Genomic DNA, 22956 nt, shown 5'->3' on the forward strand with positions numbered 1-22956 from the left:
GGAGTGCCGCACCGTCGGAGGGGCAGTGCTGAGGGAGCGCCGCACTGTGGAGGGCCAGTACTGAGGGAGCGCCGCACTGTTGGAGAGGCAGTACTGAGGGAGCGCCGCACTGTCGGAGGGGCAGTGCTGAGGGAGCGCCGCACTGTGGAGGGCCAGTACTGAGGGAGCGCCGCACTGTGGAGGGCCAGTACTGAGGGAGCGCCGCACTGTTGGAGAGGCAGTACTCAAGGAGCGCTGCACTGTTGGAGGGGCAGTACTGAGGGAGCGCCGCACTGTCGGAGGGGCAGTACTGAGGGAGAGCAGCACTGTCGGAGGGGCAGTACTGAGGGAGCGCCGCACTGCCGGAGAGGGAGTACTGAGGGAGCGCCGCACTGTCAGAGGGGCTCTACTGAGGGAACGCTGCACTGTCGGAGGGGCAGTACTCAAGGAGCGCCGCACTGTCGGAGGGGCAGTACTGAGGGAGCGCCGCACTGTCGGAGGGGCAGTACTGAGGGAGAGCAGCACTGTCGGAGGGGCAGTACTGAGGGAGCGCCGCACTGCCAGAGAGGGAGTACTGAGGGAGTGCCGCACTGTCAGAGGGGCAGTACTGAGGGAGCGCCGCACTGTCAGAGGGGCAGTACTGAGGGAGTGCCGCACTGTCGGAGGGGCGGTACTGAGGGAGCACCGCACTATCGGAGGGGCGGTACTGAGGGAGTGCCGCACTGTTGAAGGGGCGGTACTGAGGGTGCACCGCACTGTCGGCGGGGCAGTACTGAGAGAGCACCGCACTGTCGGAGGGGCAGTACCAAGGGAGCGCCGCACTGTCGGAGGGGCAGTACTCAAGGAACGCCGCACTGTCGGAGGGCCAGTACTGAGGGAGCGCCGCACTGTTGGAGAGGCAGTACTCAAGGAGCGCTGCACTGTTGGAGGGGCAGTACTGAGGGAGCGCCGCACTGTCGGAGGGGCAGTACTGAGGGAGAGCAGCACTGCCGGAGAGGGAGTACTGAGGGAGCGCCGCACTGTCAGAGGGGCTCTACTGAGGGAACGCTGCACTGTCGGAGGGGCAGTACTCAAGGAGCGCCGCACTGTCGGAGGGGCAGTACTGAGGGAGCGCCGCACTGTCGGAGGGGCAGTACTGAGGGAGAGCAGCACTGTCGGAGGGGCAGTACTGAGGGAGCGCCGCACTGCCAGAGAGGGAGTACTGAGGGAGTGCCGCACTGTCAGAGGGGCAGTACTGAGGGAGCGCCGCACTGTCAGAGGGGCAGTACTGAGGGAGTGCCGCACTGTCGGAGGGGCGGTACTGAGGGAGCACCGCACTATCGGAGGGGCGGTACTGAGGGAGTGCCGCACTGTTGAAGGGGCGGTACTGAGGGTGCACCGCACTGTCGGCGGGGCAGTACTGAGAGAGCACCGCACTGTCGGAGGGGCAGTACCGAGGGAGCGCCGCACTGTCGGAGGGGCAGTACTCAAGGAACGCCGCACTGTCGGAGGGGCAGTACTGAGGGAGTGCCGCACTGTCGGAGGGGCAGTACTGGGGGTGCGCTGCTCTGTCGGAGGGGCAGTACTGAGGGAGTGCCGCACTGTCGGATGGGCAGTACTGAGGGAGCGCCGCACTGTCGGAGGGGCAGTACTGAGGGAGCGCCGCACTGTCGGAGGTGCTGTACTGAGGGAGCGCCGCACTATCGGAGGGGCAGTACTGAGGGAGCGCCGCACTGTCGGAGGGGCAGTACTGAGGGAGCGCCGCACTGTATGGGGGCGGTACTGAGAGCGCGCCGCACTGTCGGAGGGGCAATACTGAGGGAGCGCCACACTGTCAGAGAGGCAGTACTGAGAGAGCGCCGCACTGTCAGAGGGGCTGTACCGAGGGAGCGCCGCACTATCGGAGGGGCAGTACTGAGGGAGCAGTGCACTGTCGGAGGGGCAGTACTGAGGGAGCGCTGCAGTGTCGGACGGGCATTACTGAGGGAGCGCCGCACTGTCTGAGAGGCAGTACTGAGGGAGCGCCGCACTGTCGGAGGGGCAGTACTGAGGGAGCGCCGCACCGTCGGAGGGGCTGTACTGAGGGAGCACCGCAATGTCGGAGGGGCGGTACTGAGGGAGCGCCGCACTGTCAGAGGGGCTGTACCGAGGGAGCGCCGCACTATTGGAGGGGCAGTACTGAGGGAGCGCTGCACTGCCGGAGGGGCAGTACCAAAAGAGCGCCTCACTGTCGGAGGTGCAGTACTGAGGGAGCACCGCACTGTTGGATGGGCAGTACTGAGGGAGTGCCGCACTGTCAGAGGTGCCATCTTTCGGATGAGACGCTAAACCGAGGCGCCCGTCTCATCTCTCATTTCTGTTTCTGCCATTCTTTCGCTTTCACTTCTGTGCTTCACTTTTCCCTTCACACTTCATAAACCCAGAATGAATTGGAAAGCCTTACCTTGGTTTTCATGCTTGCAGGCTACGATTCCCGGGTGCCACCCTTGGGTGCTGCTGTGACCAGGTTGCCTCCTGAGCAGGTAGAGGCTGGCCAGGTTGTGGAGGAGCCCCGAGACCCCGACCCCGAGCAGGAGCCGGGGCTGGCGGAGGGGCTGAGGCTGCAGCATCCTTGCCCCGACTCTCAGCAGGGCGGCCAGGCACAGGCCGGTCAGCAGCACGCCCTCCGCCAGTGCTCCTAAGAGCCCGAGCCTCAGCCAGCCGAAGGTGTTGCCGGCCGGGCGGCTGGGGGCCAGCGGGAGGGTGGCCAGGAGGTGGGAGGCGAGAGCCAGCGCGGCGGAGAGCGTGTGGAAGGAATGGGACAGCGAGGTCAAGGAGTTCGACATCTCGCCCACAGTCAGCTCCAGCAGGAAGGCAGCCAGAGTCAGCACCAAGACCAGCTGCAATCTCCACCTCCTGCCCATCGCATGCACCACCTGCAATGTTTCTGCATTCTCCCAACTTTTGCTTTGTTCCTCTCAGAAAAACTTCTGCACTCGGTGTTGGGTGCACACGAGGCTCTCTTCCACACGGATCCCTGGCCATCGCCAAGATCCAGACAACAAACAAACTTGTGCCAAAGAAGCAAAAACAAGCCCTAGGAAGTGACTGAGTCAGACGCTTGCAGAACAAAGAGTTCATTCACCTCTCCACCATTGCAATCCCCATCCCTTCGCTCCGTTGACGTTGCATTCACAGTTGCAGCACTCGCTCTTAAAGGGGCATCGCCTGTTGTTTTGCCTCCGAGCCAGGCAGGGATGGCTAAGTCTCAACTATTTCCACTTTGCTCCCACTCGTGTTCCCCCCACCCCAGGGCTGCCCCTTATTGCTGTGCCCGCCTCGTCCTGTGCGCAGAAGGTATTGCTCAGACCCCCCATCCAGAGTGACTGCGTTCAGTTCTGGGCACCGTGCCTCAGGAAAGATATATTGGCCTCTGAGTGGGTGCACTGCAGTTTCACTAAATGAGAGGAAGAGACTGTCGGAGGGGTGGTACTGAGGGAGCGCCGCACTGTCGGAGGGGCAGCACTGAGGGAGCGCCGCACTGTCGGAGGGGCAGTACTGAGGGAGCGCCGCACTGTCGGAGGGGCGGTACCGAGGGAGCGCCGCACTGTCGGAGGGTCAGTACTGAGGGAGCGCCGCGCTGTCGGAGGGGCAGTACTGAGGGAGCGCCGCACTGTCGGAGGGGCAGTACTGAGGGAGCGCCGCACTGTCGGAGGGGCAGTACTGAGGGAGCGCCGCACTGTCGGAGGGGCAGTACTGAGGGAGCGCCGCACTGTCAGAGGAGCGGTACTGAGGGAGCACAGCACTGTCGGAGGGGCAGTACTGAGGGAGCGCCGCACTGTCGGAGGGGCAGTACTGAGGGAGCGCCGCACTGTCGGAGGGGCGGTACTGAGGGAGCGCCGCACTGTCGGAGGGGCAGTACTGAGGGAGCAGCGCACTGTCGAAGGGGCAGTACTGAGGGAGAACCGCACCGTTGGAGGGGCAGTACTGAGGTAGGAACCGCACTGTCGGAGGGGCATTACTGAGGGAGCGCCACACTGTCAGAGGGACAGTACTGAGGAACATCGCACTGTTGGAGAGGGAGTACTGAGGGAGCGCCGCACTGTCGGAGAGGGAGTACTGAGGGAGCGCCGCACTGTCGGAGGGGCAGTACTGAGGGAGCACCGCTCTGTTGGAGAGGCAGTACTGAGGGAGCGCTGCACTGTCGGAGGGGCAGTACTGAGGGAGCACTGCACTGTCGGAGGGGCAATACTGAGGGAGCGCCGCACTGTCAGAGGGGCGGTCCTGAGAGAGCGCCGCACTGTCGGAGGGACAGTACTGAGGGAGCGCCGCACTGTCGGAGGGGCAATACTGAGGGAGCGCCGCACTGTCGGAGGGGCAGTACTGAGGGAGCGCTGCACTGTCGGAGGGGCAGTACTGAGGGAGCGCCGCACTGTCGGAGCGGCAGTATTGAGGGAGCACCGCACTGTCGGAGGGGCAGTACTGAGGGAGCGCCGCACTGTCGGATGGGCAGTACTGAGGGAGTGCCGCACTGTCGGAGGGGCAGTACTGAGGGAGCGCCGCACTGTCGGAGGGGCAGTACTGAGGGAGCGCTGCACTGTTGGAGGGGCAGTACTGAGGGAGCGCCGCACTATCGGAAGGGCAGTACTGAGGGAGCGCCGCACTGTCGGAGGGGCAGTACTGAGGGAGCGCCGCACTGTCGGAGGGGCAGTACTGAGGGAGCACCGCACTGTCAGAGGGGCATTTCCTACATTACAACAGTGACTGCACTTCGAAAAAGTACTTCATTGGCTCTTTGGGTGAAAACTGCATCAGGCTCTCGGTGCCCAATCGGCCCCTGTCAGCAGGCGCTGCCTCTGGTTTGCCACTAATCTGTTTGTGGGGGTGAGCGGGAGCTCGCTTTAATACCATTTGTTCCCTGGGTGTCAAACAAAGAAAAGTTTATGTAGCCAGTCTCAATTCTTCCAGTCTATGATTAGGAACACCCATAGCAATGGGTTCCTCCAATTCTGGCCTTTTGCGCATCCCCCGATTTCCATCGCTCCACCATTGGCGGCCGTGCCTTCAGCTGCCTGGGCCCCAAGCTCTGGAATTCCCTCCCTAAACCTCTCCGCCTCTCTCTCCTCCTTTAAGATGCTCCTTAAAACCTATTGACATGAATCTTGTCATCCATGTGGAAATGACTTATGAAATGATACTGGGCGGCCTGCTGGTGGCGCTGTCCAGGGAGAGTATAAATACTCGGGCACGGGCCCAGCTTGCTCAGGACATTCTTTAACAGGAACTAGTGAAGGACACAACTAGATCTCCATGTTGAAAAACAGTTGATTAAAGCTTTGTTTAATACTCAGACCAAGTGCCTAGTAGTTTTCTTACGTCACCGACCTCTTTGACCGAGCTTTTGGTCACCTGTCCCAATATCTCCTTATGTGGCTTGGGGTCAAATTTTGTCTGATTTACGTTCCTGTGAAGCGCCCTGGGACGTTTTACGACGTTAAAGGGCGCTGTATAAACACAAGTTGTTGTTGATAAAAATTTGTTGCGAAAGGTAATGATGAATGAATCGCCCTGTATGAGGAGAGGCAGGAACTGCCCTGCTGGTTTAGAAACCTCTGGACAACCGGCACAGATAGTGGGGGCAATTCCCCCTGGGGCTTGTAGAAATAGGTTCGGAAACTGCCGAGACTGGAAACATACTTGTCAGTTTCAGTATTGCAGCTCTGAAGAACGCAGCATGGTCTGATTTGCAACCGCAACCAAGTGTGACATCTCACGTGTCACGCACGGAGTGTTTTTTTTTATTTGTTCATGGGTGCAGGCATCGCTGGCAGTGCCAGCATTTATTGCCCATCCCTAATTGCCCTTTGTTACAACTGCGTGGCTTGCGAGGCAATTCCAGAGTCAAACCACATTGCTGTGGGTCTGGAGCCACATATCAGCCAGACCGGTGTAAGGACTGTAGATTTCCCACCCCAAAAGGACATTCGAGAACCAAATGGGTTTTTACGACAATCCGGTAGTTCCATGGTCACCATTACCGACACTAGGTTTTTCATTCCAGATTTATTTAATGAACTGAATTTAAATTCCCCAGCTGCCGTGGTAGGATTTGAACTCGCTTCTCCGGATCATTAGTCCAGGCCTCTGGATTACTGGTCCAGTAACAGCATCACTACACTGCTGTACCTGCTGTATGGGGAGAGAGCAGGAATATGGTATTGAGATAGAGGATCAACCATGATCATATTGAATGGCGGAGCAGGCTCGAATGGCCGAATGGCCTATTCCTGCTCCTATTTTTCTATGTTTCTATGTACCCGATGTGACGCCGGATCTGTGACATATCAACATACAGGAAACTCTCTTTTTATCGGCACCTAAAATAACCGGAAACCTCTCTTAACCGGCAAAATTCAGGAGTAGGTTCAGGTAAGTTTTACTTCATATTAGTGGCCATGTAACCGGGGTTCCTGGATCTGTGGCCGTGTAACCGGGGTTCCTGTACCTGTTGCCATGCAACAGGGACGCCTGGATCTGTGGCTGTGTATGGGGCTCTTGTACCCTAGAAGTATACCTCTCTGTAATCCGGACTTTTTGATCAACCGGCAACACGCAGGTCCCGTCGGTGCCGGATAAAAGAGTTTCCTGTATTATGTTATAGACAATGCGAGCTGTGAACTTAACCTTCCCCCTACGGAATCAGAAATGGAAAACCGTGTAGGAAAAATGTAAAACCTTCTTTATTTCAGTTTTATTTAATTAATAAACACTCGATCATCAAATGCAATAAAAAATAATTGCATTTGGTGCTTGTGAGGTGTGGGCAGAGGGCCGGGGTAGGGAGCGGCGATGAGGAAGGGAAGGAAAGGGGAGAGCGGCGGAGGGAAGGATGCAAACGACAGTGACTTCAGCTTCAGACGCTCTTTCTGGCAAACTCAGTTCACTCGGAGCCCTTGTCTTCGGAGTCCGGCTCCCCCGTGGTGTCCAGCTCGAAATGGGGCGGGACCCGCTTCCTGCTCGACGTGCTGTAGCGCTCGATGAACTCCACCCGCCCGTCGGTGTGGACCATCTCCTTGAAGGCGGGCCGGTTGACTGCGTTGTACAGCTGCTCCTTGATCTTCCTGGCCAGCTCCAGGCTGCACTTGCGAGTGGGCCGGGAGGCCGTGTTGGTCAGGGCCTTGCCCACCACCGCGCTGAAGACCCTCTTGTACTCCTCCGGGGTGAGCCGGTGGATTTTCAGGGGCTGGTCGTCGGCTTCGAGCTTACGCTCGCTCCTGGGCTCGGTCCTGCCCAGACTTTCGGCCTGGTCGCTGCTCGGCCCAGAGCCGTTACAGGCAAGACCTTCTTTCTCCTTCAAAGGAATTAATGAGATTCATTGTCTTTGAGAGCCAAGTTTTCATCCATCCCAAATCCCTGTGACGTAACAGCCCTTCCAATAGTGCCAGTCGTGGCTCACTGGGCATTGTCTCTCTCGCCTCTGAGTCAGAAGGTCGTGGGTTCGAGCCCCCACTCCAGAGACTTCAGCCCCACAATCCAGGCCCGACACTCCCAGCGCCAGTGCTGAGGGAGCGCCGCACTGTCGGAGGGGCAGTACTGAGGGAGCGCCGCACTGTCGGAGGGGCAGTACTGAGGGAGCGCCGCACTGTCGGAGGGGCAGTACTGAGGGAGCGCCGCACTGTCGGAGGGGCAGTACTGAGGGAGCGCCGCACTGTCGGAGGGGCAGTACTGAGGGAGCGCCGCACTGTCGGAGGGGCAGTACTGAGGGAGCGCCGCACTGTCGGAGGGGCAGTACTGAGGGAGCGCCGCACTGTCAGAGGGGCAGTACAGAGGGAGCGCTGCACTGTTGGAGGGGCAATACTGAGGGAGTGCCGCACTGTCGGAGGGGTAGTACTAAGGGAGCACCGCACTGTCGAAGGGGCAGTACTGAGGGAGCGCCGCACTGTCGGAGGGGCAGTACTGAGGGAGCGCCGCACTGTCGGAAGGGCAGTACTGAGGGAGCGCCGCACTGTCGGAGGGGCAGTACTGAGGGAGCGCCGCACTGTCGGAGGGGCAGTACTGAGGGAACGCCGCACTGTCGGAGGGGCAGTACTGAGGGAGCGCTGCACTGTCGGAGGGGCAATACTGAGGGAGCGCCGCACTGTCGGAGGGGCAGTACTGAGGGAGCGCCGCACTGTCGGAGGGGCAGTACTGAGGGTCGCCGCACTGTCGGAGGGGTGGTACTGAGGGAGTGCCGCACTGTCGGAGGGGCAGTACTGAGGGAGTGCCGCACTGTCGGAGGGGCAGTACTGAGGGAGGGCAGCACTGTCGGAGGGGCGGTACTGAGGGAGCGCCGCACTTTCGGAGGGGCAGTACTGAGGGAGCGCCGCACTTTCGGAGGGGCAGTACTGAGGGAGCACTGGACTGTCGGAGGTGTCATCTTTTGGATGAGACGTTAAACCAATGCCCCGTCTGCCCTCTCGGGCGGACGTAAAGGATCCCACGGCCACTATTGTGAGGAAGAGCAGGGGGGCGTTCTCCCCGGTGCCCTGGGGCCAACATTTAACCCTCACCCGACACCACTTTAAAAAAAAGCGCCGACTGACATGAATCAGTCATTCATGAAAGATAGACTTATATGAAATAATACTGAGCGGCCTGCGGGTGGCGCTGTCCAGGGAGAGTATAAATACTCGGGCACGGGCCCAGCTTGCGCAGGACATTTTTAACAGGAACTAGTGAAGGACACAACTAGACCTCCATGTTGTAAAACAGTTGATTAAAGCTTTCTTTAACGCTTCGACCAAGTGCCTAGTAGTTTTCTTACGTCACCGATGATGCGATCATTTACCTCGTCGCTGCTTTTGGGATCTTGCTGTGCGCAATTCGGACTGCCGCGTTTCCCTAACATCACAGGAGTGACTGGCCAGCAAAGCATGTCCGGGACATCGTGAAGGGCGCTAGGAGAGGGCGAGGCGCCTGGTACCCACCTTACGATGCTGTGACGTCTGGAGGTGCTCGCTGGGTTCGGCGGTCACCTCCCGCTTGCCCGCGGGGTGCCCGCCCACCTGCTGGATGCCCACCACCAGGTCCACCGCCTCGTCCACCTCGATCCTGGCCTGCGCCCGGGTCCGGGTGTGCTGGCGGGTGGAGCGGAGGGCGGCGGCCCCGCAGCTCCAGCGGTGGGCACTCAGCACCCGCCGGGCGGTCCCTCCCCTGCCGGCGCCACCGCCGCCCCCCACACCAGCCCGCTTGGCCGCCCGCCGGCTGCAGTAGTTGTGCTCGATGGTGATGATGTCGGGTGCGGCGTACCCGCCCGCCAGCTGAGGCCTGGGCATGGGGCGCGGGCGGCCGCAGGGCTGGCTGGCCAGCAGGCAGGAAGCACGGTCGGCCGGCGCCAAACCGTGGTGTAAGAGGCTGGCGTTCGGGCGCAGGAGACAGGCTGACCCCTCGTTCGGCGGGAACTGGAAACCTTCTTGGACGTCCAGGGAGCTGAAGGACTCGGAGCTTATCTTGTTTCTAAACACCTGGAAGACACAAAGATAAGATACAGATGTGGAGATGCAGACCTCATCCCGTTCGCCCATCACCTTCTGTGCTCACTGACCTACATTGGCTCCCAGTCTGGCAATGCCTCGATTTTAAAATTCTCATCCTGGTGTTCAAATCCCTCCATGGACTCCTCGCCCCTCTCCCTATCCCTGTAACCTCCTCCAGCCCTACAACCCTCCCTATCTCTGTAACCTCCTCCAGCCCCTACAACCCTCCCTATCTCTGTAACCTCCTCCAGCCCCTACAACCCTCCCTATCTCTGTAGCCTCCTCCAGCCCTTACAACCCTCCCTATCTCTGTAACCTCCTCCAGCCCCTACAACCCTCCCTATCTCTGTAACCTCCTCCAGCCCCTACAACCCTCCCTATCTCAGTAACCTCCTCCAGCCCTACAACCCTCCCTACCTCTGTAACCTCCTCCAGCCCCTACAACCCTCCCCATCTCTGTAACCTCCTCCAGCTCCTACAACCCTCCCTATCTCTGTAACCCCCTCCAGCCCCTACAACCCTCCCTATCTCTGTAACCTCCTCCAGCCCTACAACCCTCCCTATCTCTGTAACCTCCTCCAGCCCCTACAACCCTCCCTATCTCTGTAACCTCCTCCAGCCCCTACAACCCTCCCTATCCCTGTAACCCCCTCCAGCCCCTACAACCCTCCCTATCACTGTAACCTCCTCCAGCCCTACCACCCTCCCTATCTCTGTAACCTCCTCCAGCCCTACAACCCTCCCTATCTCTGTAACCTCCTCCAGCCCCTACAACCCTCCCTATCTCTGTAACCTCCTCCAGCCCCTACAACCCTCCCTATCTCTGTAACCCCCTCCAGCCCCTACAACCCTCCCTATCTCTGTAACCTCCTCCAGCCCTACAACCCTCCCTATCTCTGTAACCTCCTCCAGCCCCTACAACCCTCCCTATCTCTGTAACCTCCTCCAGCCCCTACAACCCTCCCTATCTCTGTAACCCCCTCCAGCCCCTACAACCCTCCCTATCTCTGTAACCTCCTCCAGCCCTACAACCCTCCCTATCTCTGTAAGCTCCTTCAGCCCCTACAACCCTCCCTATCCCTGTAACCTCCTCCAGCCCCTACAACCCTCCCTATCTTTGTAACCTCCTCCAGCCCCTACAACCCTCCCTATCACTGTAACCTCCTCCAGCCCTACCACCCTCCCTATCTCTGTAACCTCCTCCAGCCCTACAACCCTCCCTATCTCTGTAACCTCCTCCAGCCCTACAACCCTCCCTATCTCTGTAACCTCCTCCCGCCCCTACAACCCTCCCTATCTCTGTAACCTCCTCCAGCCCCTACAACTCTCCCTATCTCTGTAACCTCCTCCAGCCCCTACACCCCTCCCTATCTCTGTAACCTCCTCCAGCCCCTACAACCCTCCCTATCTCTGTAACCTCCTCCAGCCCTACAACCCTCCCTATCTCTGTAACCTCCTCCAGCCCTACAACCCTCCCTATCTCTGTAACCTCCTCCAGCCCTACAACCCTCCCTATCTCTGTAACCTCCTCCAGCCCCTACAACTCTCCCTATCTCTGTAACCTCCTCCAGCCCTACAACCCTCCCTATCTCTGTAACCTCCTCCAGCCCCTACAACCCTCCCTATCTCTGTAACCTCCTCCAGCCCCTACAACCCTCCGAGATCTCTGCGCTCCTCCAATTCTGGCCTCTTGCGCATCCCCCGATTTCCATCGCTCCACCATTGGCGGCCGTGCCTTCAGCCGCCTGGGCCCCGAGCTCTGGAATTCCCTCCCTAAACCTCTCCGCCTCTCTCTCCTCCTTTAAGACGCTCCTTAAAACCGACCTCTTTGACCCAGCTTTTGGTCGCCTGTCCTAATATCTCCTGATGTGGCTCGGGGTCTGATTGTGCCTGATTTACACTCCTGTGAAGGGCCTTGGGACGTTTTACTATGTTAAAGGCGCTATATAAATACAAGGTGTTGTTGTTATTCACATGTCCTGTGGTGTGTTAAACCAAATACCAAATTTTTACCATAAAACTGCTAGCTTGTTAAAAAATCTCAATGGTTCACTAGTCTAGCATCCCAACTCAGTCTGGCTTCTAGTTCACACTGTGTTATTTAACTATTCATTCTTGGAATTATAGGCGTCGCTGGCACTGCCGGCATTTATTGCCCATCCCTAGTTGCCCTTGAGAAGGTGGTGGTGAGCCTCCTTCTTGAACGGCTGCAGTCCGTGTGGTGAAGGTGCTCCCACAGTGCTGTTAGGGAGGGAGTTCCAGGATTTTGACCCAGCGACGATGAAGGATCGGTCGATATATTTCCAAGTCAGGATGGTGTGTGTGACTTGGAGGGGAACTTGGAGGTGTTCCCATGCGCCTGCTGCCCTTGTCCTTCGAGGTGGAAGAGGTTGCGGGTTTGGGAGGTGCTGCCGAAGAAGCCTTGGCGAGTTGCTGCAGTGCATCTTGTAGATGGTACAGACTGCAGCCACGGTGCGCCGGTGGTGGAGGGAGTGGATGTGTAAGGTGGCGGACGGGGTGCCGAGCAAGCGGGGCTGCTTTGTCCTGGATGGTGTCGAGCTTCTTGAGTGTTGTTGGGAGCAGCACTCATCCAGGCAAGTGGAGAGTATTCCATCACACTCCTGACTTGTGCTCTGGGGAGTCAGGAGGTGAGTCACCAGTTCTGGAGAAGGGCTGTAAATGTGGCTTTGCCAGTGTCCAAATGAGATAAGGTCATTGACATGAATCTTGCCATTCATGTAGAAATGACTTATGAAATAATACTGGGCGGCCTGCTGGTGGCGCTGTCCAGGGAGAGTGTAAATACTCGGGCATGGGCCCAGCTTGCTGAGGACATTTTGTAAACAGGAACTAGTGAAGGACAACTAGATCTCCATGTTGTGAAACAGTTGATTAAAGCTTTGTTTAATACTCAGACCAAGTGCCTAGTAGTTCTCTTACGTCAGTCATTTTTGTTTTCTTCCCAATTTTCATTATTTTCCCTCCCCTCTTTCAGTTTTCCCCCTGGTACAACATTCCCCATTTATCAGCGACAATGAGTGAGTCTGCCCCAGGCCTCAATCACCCTACTTGTTCCTGGCCTCCTGGCTAATGAGTGGTCTTCTATCGAGCCTTCTCCCCTTCACTTTTCCCTCCCTCTCTTCGGGCAAGCCTTGCTGAGCAGTGAGACCTGACGTAAGAAAACTACTAGGCACTTGGTCTGAATGTTAAACAAGGCTTTAATCAACTGTTTTTCAACATGGAGGTCTAGTTGTGTCCTTCACTAGTTCCTGTTAAAGAATGTCCTGAGCAAGCTGGACCCATGCCCGAGTATTTATACTCTCCCTGGACAGCGCCACCAGCAGGCCGCCCAGTATTATTACATAAGTCATTTCCACATAAATGACAAGATTCATGTCAAGACCGAGATCAGCACCTTGGATCTGGAGTCCCCCTGTGCTGACTCCCGATCCCAGATGTTGCAGGCGAACCTCTGCCGTGCACAGCTCCAGTCCGGGCCAGGGAGCAGGACGGCTGAGAGGTGTGTGTCCCCCTGGGGAGCTGGGAGACGGCACTCAGTGGGAGGAGAGCCCTGGGGAACTGGCATGAAGGGGAATATGATAAGTCGTAAAAAAAAGTTCACTGGCAAGCAGAAGGCGAACCGCCAGACAACACAAAGGCAGCCCTCAGGAGCGCAGCCGCTGACAACCGAGAACGTCAAACCCTGGCGCGGATTTTCAGTCCCGCCGTTCCGACGAAACTCGCGGCAGAGGCCTTCCCGCCGAGACTGCCCCCCGCTCAGCCCTTGCCTCACCCATGCCCTCGCGGGAAGAGCGGCAATGCGCGGGGCCTGAGAGGCGGGGGGGGCGGGTGGGGGGGAGGAGGAGGGCGAGGGAGGCAGGAGCGCACGCCCGACACAATGTCCAGCCGCCTTTCGCTGGGTCGAATCAGAACCTTCGAGAGCAGGCTGGGGTTCACGGGACGGCCCATTTGCATCGGAGGGCGATGAAGGAATTTGGTAAATAATATCTGATGTAAGAAAACTACTAAGCAGTTGGTTGGAGTATAAAACAAGGCTTTAATCAACTGTTTCACAACCATGAGTTCTAGTTACATCACTAGTTCCTGGTTACAATAAACGTCCTGAGCAAGCTGGGCCCACGCCCGAGTATTTATACTTTCCTTGGACGGCGCCACCAGCAGGCCGCCCAGTGTTATCTCATGAGTCATTTCTACATGAATGGTAAGATTCATGACCATATTAAACTCGTTACCCGCAGCCTTCGCCCTCCCACATGTGACACCCTGTGTTTATTGCTAATCTAATTTCCACCCCACCTCTCCCCGCCACACTTCGGTCGCCTGAGGAAGAGAGTGTTTGAAGACCAGGACCTCAAACCTGGCATCAAGCTCATGGTCTACAGAGCAGTAGTGATACCCGCCCTGTTGTATGCTTCAGAGACATGGACCATGTACAGCAGGCACCTCAAAGCACTGGAGAGGTACCACCAACGCTGCCTCTGCAAGATCCTGCAAATCCATTGGCAGGGTAGGCGCACCAACGTCAGTCTTCTTGCTCAGGCCAACATCCCCAGCATCGAAGCTTTGACCGCGCTCGATCAGCTCCGATGGACGGGTCACATCGTCCGCATGCCCGATACGAGACTCCCAAAGCAAGCGCTCTACTCGGAGCTCCGACACAGCAAGAGAGCCCCAGGTGGGCAGAGGAAACACTTCAAGGACACCCTCAAAGCCTCTTTGAAAAAGTGCAACATCCCCACCGACACCTGGGAATCCCTGGCCCAAGACCGCACAAAGTTGGAGGAGAAGCATCCGGGAAGGCGCTGAACACCTCGAGTCTCTTCGCCGGGTGCAAGCGGAAGCCAAGCGCAGGCAGCGCAAGGAGCGCACGTCAACCCAAGCACCCCACCCACCCGCCCCTTCAACCACCGTCTACCCCACCTGTGACAGAGACTGTAGGTCCCGCATTGGACTCATCAGTCACCTGAGAACTCATTTTTAGTGTGGAAGCAAGTTATCCTTGGTCCCTAGGGACTGCCAGAGATGAAGAAGATCAGCCCCAATACAATCGCACGCATGTTTTCCAACTATCGCCCCATGTTCAAGCTCACTTGTTGTGGTCCTTCGAAGCCCCTCCTCCTCCTCTCCTGAAGGCTGGGGTAGTAGCTTCACAGGTAGCTGCCCTGTACCTCTCCCTCTCTTTCTCGAACGGCCATTCGGCAGCAGTAGGCTTCACAGGCAGCATCCTGCCCTCACACACACTTCCCAGCAGTGGCCACTCTGGTCCTGATCAGCCAATGTTATCCCCACCCACCGAACCCTCCCCCCCCCCCCCACCACTCCCACCACCCAACCCGCACACTTTAGAACCCTTTCGCCTTAACGAATTCGATTAACTTTATCACTATTATCTGTCCTGGTTAGAACTGCAGGGACCCCCCCCCTCCCCCCCGGCCAACCTGCAACCCACTCCAATACTTCAAACACCGAAATCCCCCGCTAACCCCCCAGTGACTTCAGATTCGCATTCAGTCTCTCATCTGTCACCGTAAGATCAAATATGGTGAATTCATTCTAAAATCTTGACATTTGGTAAGTCTCCACCCTTTCCCCCCCCCCCCCCCGCCACCTTCCTTCGTGACCATTCTTGCCCGAGCTCAGTTCGAAATAAAAGAGGGTTTTACCATTCTCTCAAATGGACAGTACCAGATTGGAAAGGTTCCCGTGTGCTTCCATCACAGGGCTGCTCCCTGCACTCGTTTTTTTCTTATTTTGTGCTGTTTTTTTACAAACGGCGTGTGTTTTTGTTGCCCTGTATATATTCAAACATTCTTATGCAGTCAGAGTCGCAATGGAAACCATTGTGTGACATCACCTCCTAATGTTCCACATCCCTTTGACGTGGCCACAATGCTGAGTTGAGTTTGGGCAGAAGCTTAACCCACTCTGGACACAGCCAGAGCTCATCCCTTGCCTTTGTTACCTCTGGACTTGGCTACTCCAACACTCTCCTGGCCAGCTTCCACCTTCCACAAACCCGAGCGAGCTCGTCCAAAACTCTGCTGCGCTGTGTCCTAACTCGCACTGAGTCCCGTTCACCCATCACCCCCTGTGCTCGCTGACCCTACATTGGCTCCCAGTCTCCACCGATGCCTCAGATTTAAAATTCTCATCCTTGTGTTGAAATCCCTCTGTGGGTCTCGCCCTCCCCCCCCCCCACCCCCCACCTAGGGGGTCAAAGGGCCGAATGGCCTACTCCTGCTCCTATTTCTTATATTCTTATGGGTTGAGGCAGGGGCAGAGAGCTGGGTTTTCTCGGCATCCCCAGCCCCCACTGTACTCTGTCCGAGTGGTCACCTTCATGTGTCAGTTGAGTGTCAGCATTCCCTGGACTGTGGAATTGTGGGGGGGGGGGGGGGTGGGCGGGAGTTGGTGTGGGGTCTCACAGCTGAGCTGACCATGTCCTCACTTGCCATCTACATGCAGAGGTTTTTCCAACTGGACTATTCTGGGTATGGCAGTATAGTTGTTTGGTTACCAGTAAGCCAGAGGCCTGGACTACTAATCCAGAGAAGGAGAGATCAAATCCCGCCATGGGCAATTTGAGAATTTGAATGCATTTAAAAATAAATCTGGAAATAAAAAGTAGGGATCAGTAAAAGTGACCGTGAAGCTGTGATTATTGTAAAAACCCAACTGGTTCACTAATGGGAAAGAAACCTGCCACCCTTAAACGGTCTGGACCAAAATGTGACTCCAGTCACCTCTAAACATAAGAAGTAGGAGCAGGAGTCGGCCATTCGGCCCCTCGAGCCTGCTCCGCCATTCAATGAGATCATGGCTGATCATCGACCTCATCTCCACTTTCCCGCCCGATCCCCATATCCCTCGATTCCCCTAGAGTCCAAAAATCTATCGATCTCAGCCTTGAATATACTCAACGACTGAGCCTCCACAGCCCTCTGGGGCAGAGAATTCCAAAGATTCACCGCCCTCTGAGTGAAGAAATTCCTCCTCATCTCAGTCCTAAATGGCCGACCCCTTATCCTGAGACTGTGACCCCGAGTTCTAGACTCCCCAGCCAGGGGGAAACAACCTCTCAGCATCTACCCTGTCAATCCCCCTCAGAATCTTCTATGTTTCAATGAGATCACCTCTCACTCGTCTAAACTCCACAGAGTATCGGCCCAATCTACTCAATCTCTCCTCATAGGACAGCCCTCATCCCAGGAATCAATCTAGTGAACCTTCGTTGCATCACCTCCAAGGCAAGTATATCCCTCCTTAGATAAGGAGACCAAAACTGTGCACAGTACTCCAGGCGTGGTCTCACCAGAGCCCTGTACAATTGTAGCACAACTTCCTTACTCTTATACTCCAACCCCCTGGCAGGAAAAATAAAAAAGCAAATTATTATTTAAATGAAGAGAGATTACAAAATGCTACACTTCAGAGGGACCTGGGGGTCCTTGTGCATGAAACACAAAAAGTTAGCATGCAGGTGCAGCAAGTAATCAAAAAGGCAAATGGAATGTTGGCCTTTATTGCAAGGGGGTTGGAGTATAAAAGTAGGGAAGTCCTGCTACAACTGTACAGGGTGTTGGTGAGACCACGCCTGGAGTACTGCGTACAGTTTTGGTCTCCTTATTTAAGGAAGGATATACTTGCGTTGGAGGCAGTTCAGAGACGATTCACACGGTTGATTCCAGAGATGAAGGGGTTGACTTATGAAGAAAGGTTGAGCAGGTTGGGCCTATACTCATTGGAGTTTAGAAGAATGAGAGGTGATCTTATTGAAACATATAAGATACTGAGGGGGCTCGACAAGGTAGATGCAGAGAGGATGTTTCCCCTCGTGGGGGAATCTAGAACTCGGGGGGCACAGTTTCAGAATAAAGGGTCGCCCATTTAGAACTGAGATGAGGAGGAATTTCTTCTCTCAGAGGGTCGTAAATCTGTGGAATTCTCTGCCCCAGAGAGCCGTGGAGGCTGGGTCATTAAATACATTTAAGGTGGAGATAGACAGATTTTTGCAAGATAAAGGAGTGAAGGGTTATGGGGAGTGGGCGGGGAAGTAGCTTTGAGCCCAAGATCAGCCATGATCTTATTGAATGGTGGAGCAGGCTCGAGGGGCCAAGTGGCCTATTCCTGCTCTTATTTCTTCTGTTCTTAAAGGCCAACGTGCTAATTGCTTGCTGTACCTGCGGTTGCCTGGGAAGCCACTCAGCACAATGAGAGGTGGTAATAAATCCCAAGAATTAAACTGGATAGTGTTTGGGAGCCAGGAGCCCTGGCTGATTTCTCCCCTTTGTAAGAAATAGCTGTTAGATTCAAAGACAGGTTTTAATTCTTAGAACAGAGATTGACAGCATGCAGCCGGGAACAGAGAGCAGAAATGCCAGCAAGGTCGAATATCAAGAAACATAACAAAACCTTCCACAGAAAGATAAGAGGGAGGCCTTGTCAGTCACTCAGAAAGGGACGGCGAGGGATGCCTTCCCGCTTCACAATTGGACAATAGGATGGGGATCAAATGATTGACACCAGCTGATTACCAGCCCACTGAAATAACTATAAATATGGGCGACCGAGAGGGGAAATCAGGCAGCTAGGGGCAAAGGCTTCCCCGAGGTGGCTACGGCCTAACACCTTGGTCAAGTTTAGCCTCTGAGGTGGCTGACGGCCTCATACCTCCAACAGCTTGAGAGATGACCCAACGGAAGTGACCACTGCAGCAGACTGAGACCACCATACTGCCTTCCCCATCCGTCCGGTCGTGGCATTCCGATTCGGGAGTCGTAGGTCGCTCCCACTGTCACGGGTTGTATGTCTATTATACTCAGCTTAAACCATATGTAATACCTGATTATGCTTTAAAACTGTAGCTCTTTAATAAAAGCCTTACAACTTCTAAAGCCCTGTTGGGTAATCTGTGTGTGAGCCTGTGATCCTAATCTTACACCTTCCAACCCCAGAGACATCGAGCCCCAACGGTTGTGTCCCTACTGCTGCCCCAGCTGGTTAGGTCCCAGGCGAGGACCCCGTGTGCTTCCGTGCAACTTAGTGCTACAGCAGGTGCCATCTCTACCCAATGGGCCAACAGGGGAAGGCCCTTGATATCCTCACTTAAATAGGTACGGATTTCAGCCTAGGCTGGGCAGTAGCTCATAGGTTCAAGCCTCACCGCAGAGACTTGAGCACATTACCGAGGCCGGCACTCCAGTGCAGTACTGTGTCTGTTACACTGTGTCCCCTCGTCCTAGGCTTCCCAACCAGCGGAAATAGTTCCTCTCTATCTACCCTATCAGTTCCCCTTAATATCTTGAAAACTTCGATCAGATCACCCCTTAATCTTCTAAATTCCTGGGAACACAACCCTAGTTGGTGTAATCTCTCCTCGTAACATAACCCTTGACGTCCGGGTATCATTCTGGTAAACCTAGTTACACTTCCGCAATTCTTCTCCCTCTTCTTTTGTATGGTAACAGTGAAGTAAATACACAGAAACACAGAAACATAGAAGATAGGAGCAGGGGTAGGCCATTCGGCCCCTCGAGCCTGCTCCGCCATTTAATGAGATCATGGCTGATCATCCAAACTCAGTACCCTGTCCCTGCTTTCTCCCCATATCCCTTGACCCCTTTAGCATTAAGAAATATATCCAACTCCTTCTTGAATATATTTAATGAATTGGCCTCCACTGCCTTCTGTGGTAGAGAATTCCACAGGTTCACCACTCTCTGGGTGAAGAAATTCCTCCTCATCGCTGTCCTAAATGGCTTACCCCTTATCCTTAGACTGTGACCCCTGATTAAATAATTAAATTAATTGAATCAAATGTCAATATCAAAGTTGAATATCCAGCCCAAAGCTTCCAGTGTCACAGCGTGGACATCTTGTAGGCTGCCTGCGAATTTCCTCTGAGGGCAGTGCCCAGTGATGTGCTCCAGGGTCTGCTCAGGAGCTCCACAGTCACATGATGGGGATGCTTTAATCTTCCACCTACGGAGAAGGTGGCAGCATCGACCATGACCGGTTCCGAGGCGGTTCCGAGGCGATGGTTGTCCACTGTTTGCAAGGGAGCTTTGATCCTTCAGGTCCTCTATAAGGAATCCATCCCGTATGTCTCAGTTCTTCCAAGCATTTCACCGTCGGTCATCGAGGCTGATTGGAGATCGCTGAAGGGCTTCGGCGACAGTCCAAAATGTCTTTCTAGATTTGAGAGGGGTTGGTGGTCGGTTGTTCAAGTCGGCCTGGATCGGCATGCGGTGAATCCAGGGAGCTGCCTGGTGAAAGAAAGAAAGACTCGCATTTACACAGCGCCATTCACGACCACTGGACGTCCCAAAGCGCTTTACAGCCAATGAAGTACTGTTTGAAGTGTGGTCACTGTTATAATGTAGGAAAGGCAGCAGCCAATTTGCGCACAGCAAGCTCCCACAAACAGCAATGTGATAATGACCAGATCATCTTTTTTTTAAATTCATTGATGGGATGTGGGCGTCGCTGGCTGGCTAGGCCTGCATTTAGTGCCCATCCCTAATTGCCCTTGAGAAGATGGTGGTGAGCCGCCTTCTTGAACCGCTGCAGTCCATATGGTGTAGGTACACCCACAATGCTGTTAGGAAGGGAGTTCCAGGATTTTGGCCCAGCGACAGTGAAGGAACGGCGATACAGGTCCAAGTCAGGATGGTGTGTGGCTTGGAGGGGAACTTGTAGGTGGTGATGTTCCCATGCGTCTGCTGCCCTTGTCCTTCTAAGTGGTAGAGGTCGTGGGTTTGGAAGGTGCTGTTGAAGGAGCTATGGCGAGTTGCTGCAGTGCATCTTGTAGATGTTGGTTGAGGGATAAATATTGGCCCCAGGACACCGAGGAGAACTCCCCCTGCTCTTCTTTGAAATAGTGGTCATGGATGGGATCTTTTACGTCCACCCGACAGAGCAGACGGGGCCTCGGTTTAATGTCTCTTCCGAAAGATGGCCCCTCCGACAGTGCAGCACTCCCTCAGTACTGCCCCTCCGACAGTGCGGCGTTCCCTCAGTACTGCCCCTCCGACAGTGCGGCGTTCCCTCAGTACTGCCTCTCCGCCAGTGCGGAGCTCCCTCAGTACTGCCCCTCCGACAGTGCAGCACTCCCTCAGTACTGCCCCTCCGACAGTGCAGCACTCCCTCAGTACTGCCCCTCCGACAGTGCGGCGTTCCCTCAGTACTGCCTCTCCGCCAGTGCGGAGCTCCCTCAGTACTGCCCCTCCGACAGTGCGGCGCTCCCTCAGTACTGCCCCTCCGACAGTGTGGCGCTCCCTCAGTACTACCCCTCCGACAGTGCGGCGCTCCCTCAGTACTGCCCCTCCGACAGTGCGGCGCTCCCTCAGTACTGCCCCTCCGACAGTGCGGTGCTCCCTCAGTACTGCCCCTCCGACAGTGCGGCGTTCCCTCAGTACTGCCCCTCCGACAGTGCGGCGCTCCCTCAGTACTGCCCCTCCGACAGTGCGGTGCTCCCTCAGTACTGCCCCTCTGACAGTGCAGCGCTCCCTCAGTACTGCCCCTCCGACAGTGCGGCGCTCCCTCAGTATTGCCCCTCCGACAGTGCGGCGCCCCCTCAGTACTGCCCCTCCGACAGTGCGGCGCTCCCTCAGTATTACCCCTCCGGCAGTGCGGCGCTCCCTCAGTACTGCCCCTCCGACAGTGCGGCGCTCCCTCAGTACTGCCTCTCCGCCAGTGCGGAGCTCCCTCAGTACTGCCCCTCCGACAGTGCGGCGCTCCCTCAGTACTGCCCCTCCGACAATGTGGCGCTCCCTCAGTACTGCCCCTCTGACAGTGCGACGCTCCCTCAGTACTGTCCCTCCGACAGTGTGGCATTTCCTCAGTACTGGCCCTCCGACAGTGCGGCGCTCCCTCGGTACTGCCCCTCTGACAGTGTGGCGCTCCCTCAGTACTGCCCCTCCGACAGTGTGGCGCTCCCTCAGCACCGCTCCTTCGACAGTGCGGTGCTCCCTCAGTCCCGCCCCTCCGACAGTGCGGCGCTCCCTCAGTACTGCCCCTCCCACAATGCGGCGCCCCCTCAGTACTGCCCCTCCCACAGTGCGGTGCTCCCTCAGTACTGCCCCTCCGACAGTGCAGCGCTCCCTCAGACAGTGCGACGCTCCCTCAGTACTGCCCCTCCGACATTGCGGCGCTCCCTCAGTACTGCTCCTCCGACACTGCGGCGCTTCTCTCAGTACTGCCCCTCCGATGGTGGCCCGCCCACTCTATTGATTGACAAGAGGGAGAGGCCCCACCCACTCTATGGATTGACAGGAGGGAGAGACACCGCCCACTATTCACAATATATATAAATGATGATCTAGACGAGGGAACTAGATGTAATATCTCCAAGTTTGCAGATGACACAAAGCTGGGTGGGCGTGTGTGCTGTGAGGAGGATGCCGAGAAACTCCAGTATGATTTGGACAGGTTGGGTGATTGGGCAGAAGCCTGGCAGATGCAGTATAATGTGGATAAATGCGAGGTTATCCACATTGGTGGCAAAAACAGGAAGGCAGATTATTATCTGAATGGCAATAGATTGGGAGAAGGTGAAGTGCAACAAGACCTGGGTGTCCTTGTGCACCAGTCGCTGAAGGTAAGCATGCAGGTGCAGCAGGCGGTTAAGAAGGCAAATGGTATGTTGGCCTTCGTAGCGAGAGGGTTTGAGTACAGCAACAAGGATGTCTTGCTGCAGTTGTACAGGGCCTTGGTGAGACCACACCTTGAGTATTGTGTGCAGTTTTGGTCGCCTTATCTGAGGAAGGATGTTCTTGCCATGGAGGAAGTGCAGCGAAGATTCACCAGACTGATACCTGGGATGGCAGGAATGACGTATGAGGAGAGATTGGGTCGACTGGGCTTATATTCGCTAGAGTTTAGAAGAATGAGAGGGGATTTCATTGAAACTTATAAAATTCTAACAGGACTAGACAGACTAGATGCAGGAAGGATGTTCCCGATGGCCGGGGAGTCCAGAACCAGGGGTCACAGTCTAAGGATAAGGGGTAAGCCATTTAGGACAGAGATGAGGAGGAATTTCTTCACCCAGAGAGTGGTGAACCTGTGGAATTCTCTACCACAGAAGGCAGTGGAGGCCAATTCATTAAATATATTCAAGAAGGAGTTGGATATATTTCTTAAGGCTAAAGTGATCAAGGGATATGGGGAGAAGGCAGGGACAGGGTACTGAATTTGGAGGGGCCAAATGGCCTACTCCTGCTCCTATCTTCTATGTTTCTATGGATTGACAAGAGGATGAGGCCCCGCCCACTCTATGGATTGACAAGAGGATGAGGCCCCGCCCACTCCATGGATTGACAGAAGGGATGGAGGCTCCGCCCACTCTATGGATTGACAGGAGGGAGAGAGGCTCCGCCCACTCTGTGGATTGACAGGAGGGGAGAGGCCCTGCCCACTCTGTGGATTGACAGGAGGGGGAGAGGCTCCGCCCACTCTGCGGATTGACCGGAGGGGAGAGGCC

The 22956-nt window shown here is 56.0% G+C and overlaps 2 protein-coding genes across 2 annotated transcripts in view; both read right to left on the reverse strand.

Annotated features, from left to right (window-relative positions):
- The window catches only part of LOC147092948 (proton-coupled zinc antiporter SLC30A1-like), a 73022-nt gene extending 69789 nt beyond the window's left edge, over positions 1-3233 (reverse strand). The window contains exon 1 of the mRNA XM_085976273.1: positions 2402-3233. Coding sequence (XP_085832399.1) covers positions 2402-2861 — 460 coding nt within the window. The 5' untranslated portion in view covers positions 2862-3233. The remainder of the gene's footprint in view (positions 1-2401) is intronic.
- Positions 3234-6655: 3422 nt separating this feature from the next.
- LOC147092949 (uncharacterized) lies at positions 6656-15259 on the reverse strand. Its single transcript, XM_085975762.1, has 3 exons — positions 15137-15259; positions 8904-9440; positions 6656-7288 (listed from the first exon to the last, which is right to left on the reverse strand). Exons 1-3 carry the CDS (start codon positions 15137-15139, stop codon positions 6878-6880), a joined length of 951 nt encoding a protein of 316 aa, XP_085831888.1. The 5' UTR covers positions 15140-15259; the 3' UTR covers positions 6656-6877.
- Between the last annotated feature and the right edge of the window lie 7697 nt (positions 15260-22956).

The sequence above is a fragment of the Somniosus microcephalus genome, unplaced genomic scaffold, assembly GCF_052327205.1.
Source record: "Somniosus microcephalus isolate GS21.2 unplaced genomic scaffold, FLI_Smic_1.0 unresolved_chr2, whole genome shotgun sequence".
Taxonomy (NCBI): Eukaryota; Metazoa; Chordata; class Chondrichthyes; order Squaliformes; family Somniosidae; genus Somniosus; species Somniosus microcephalus.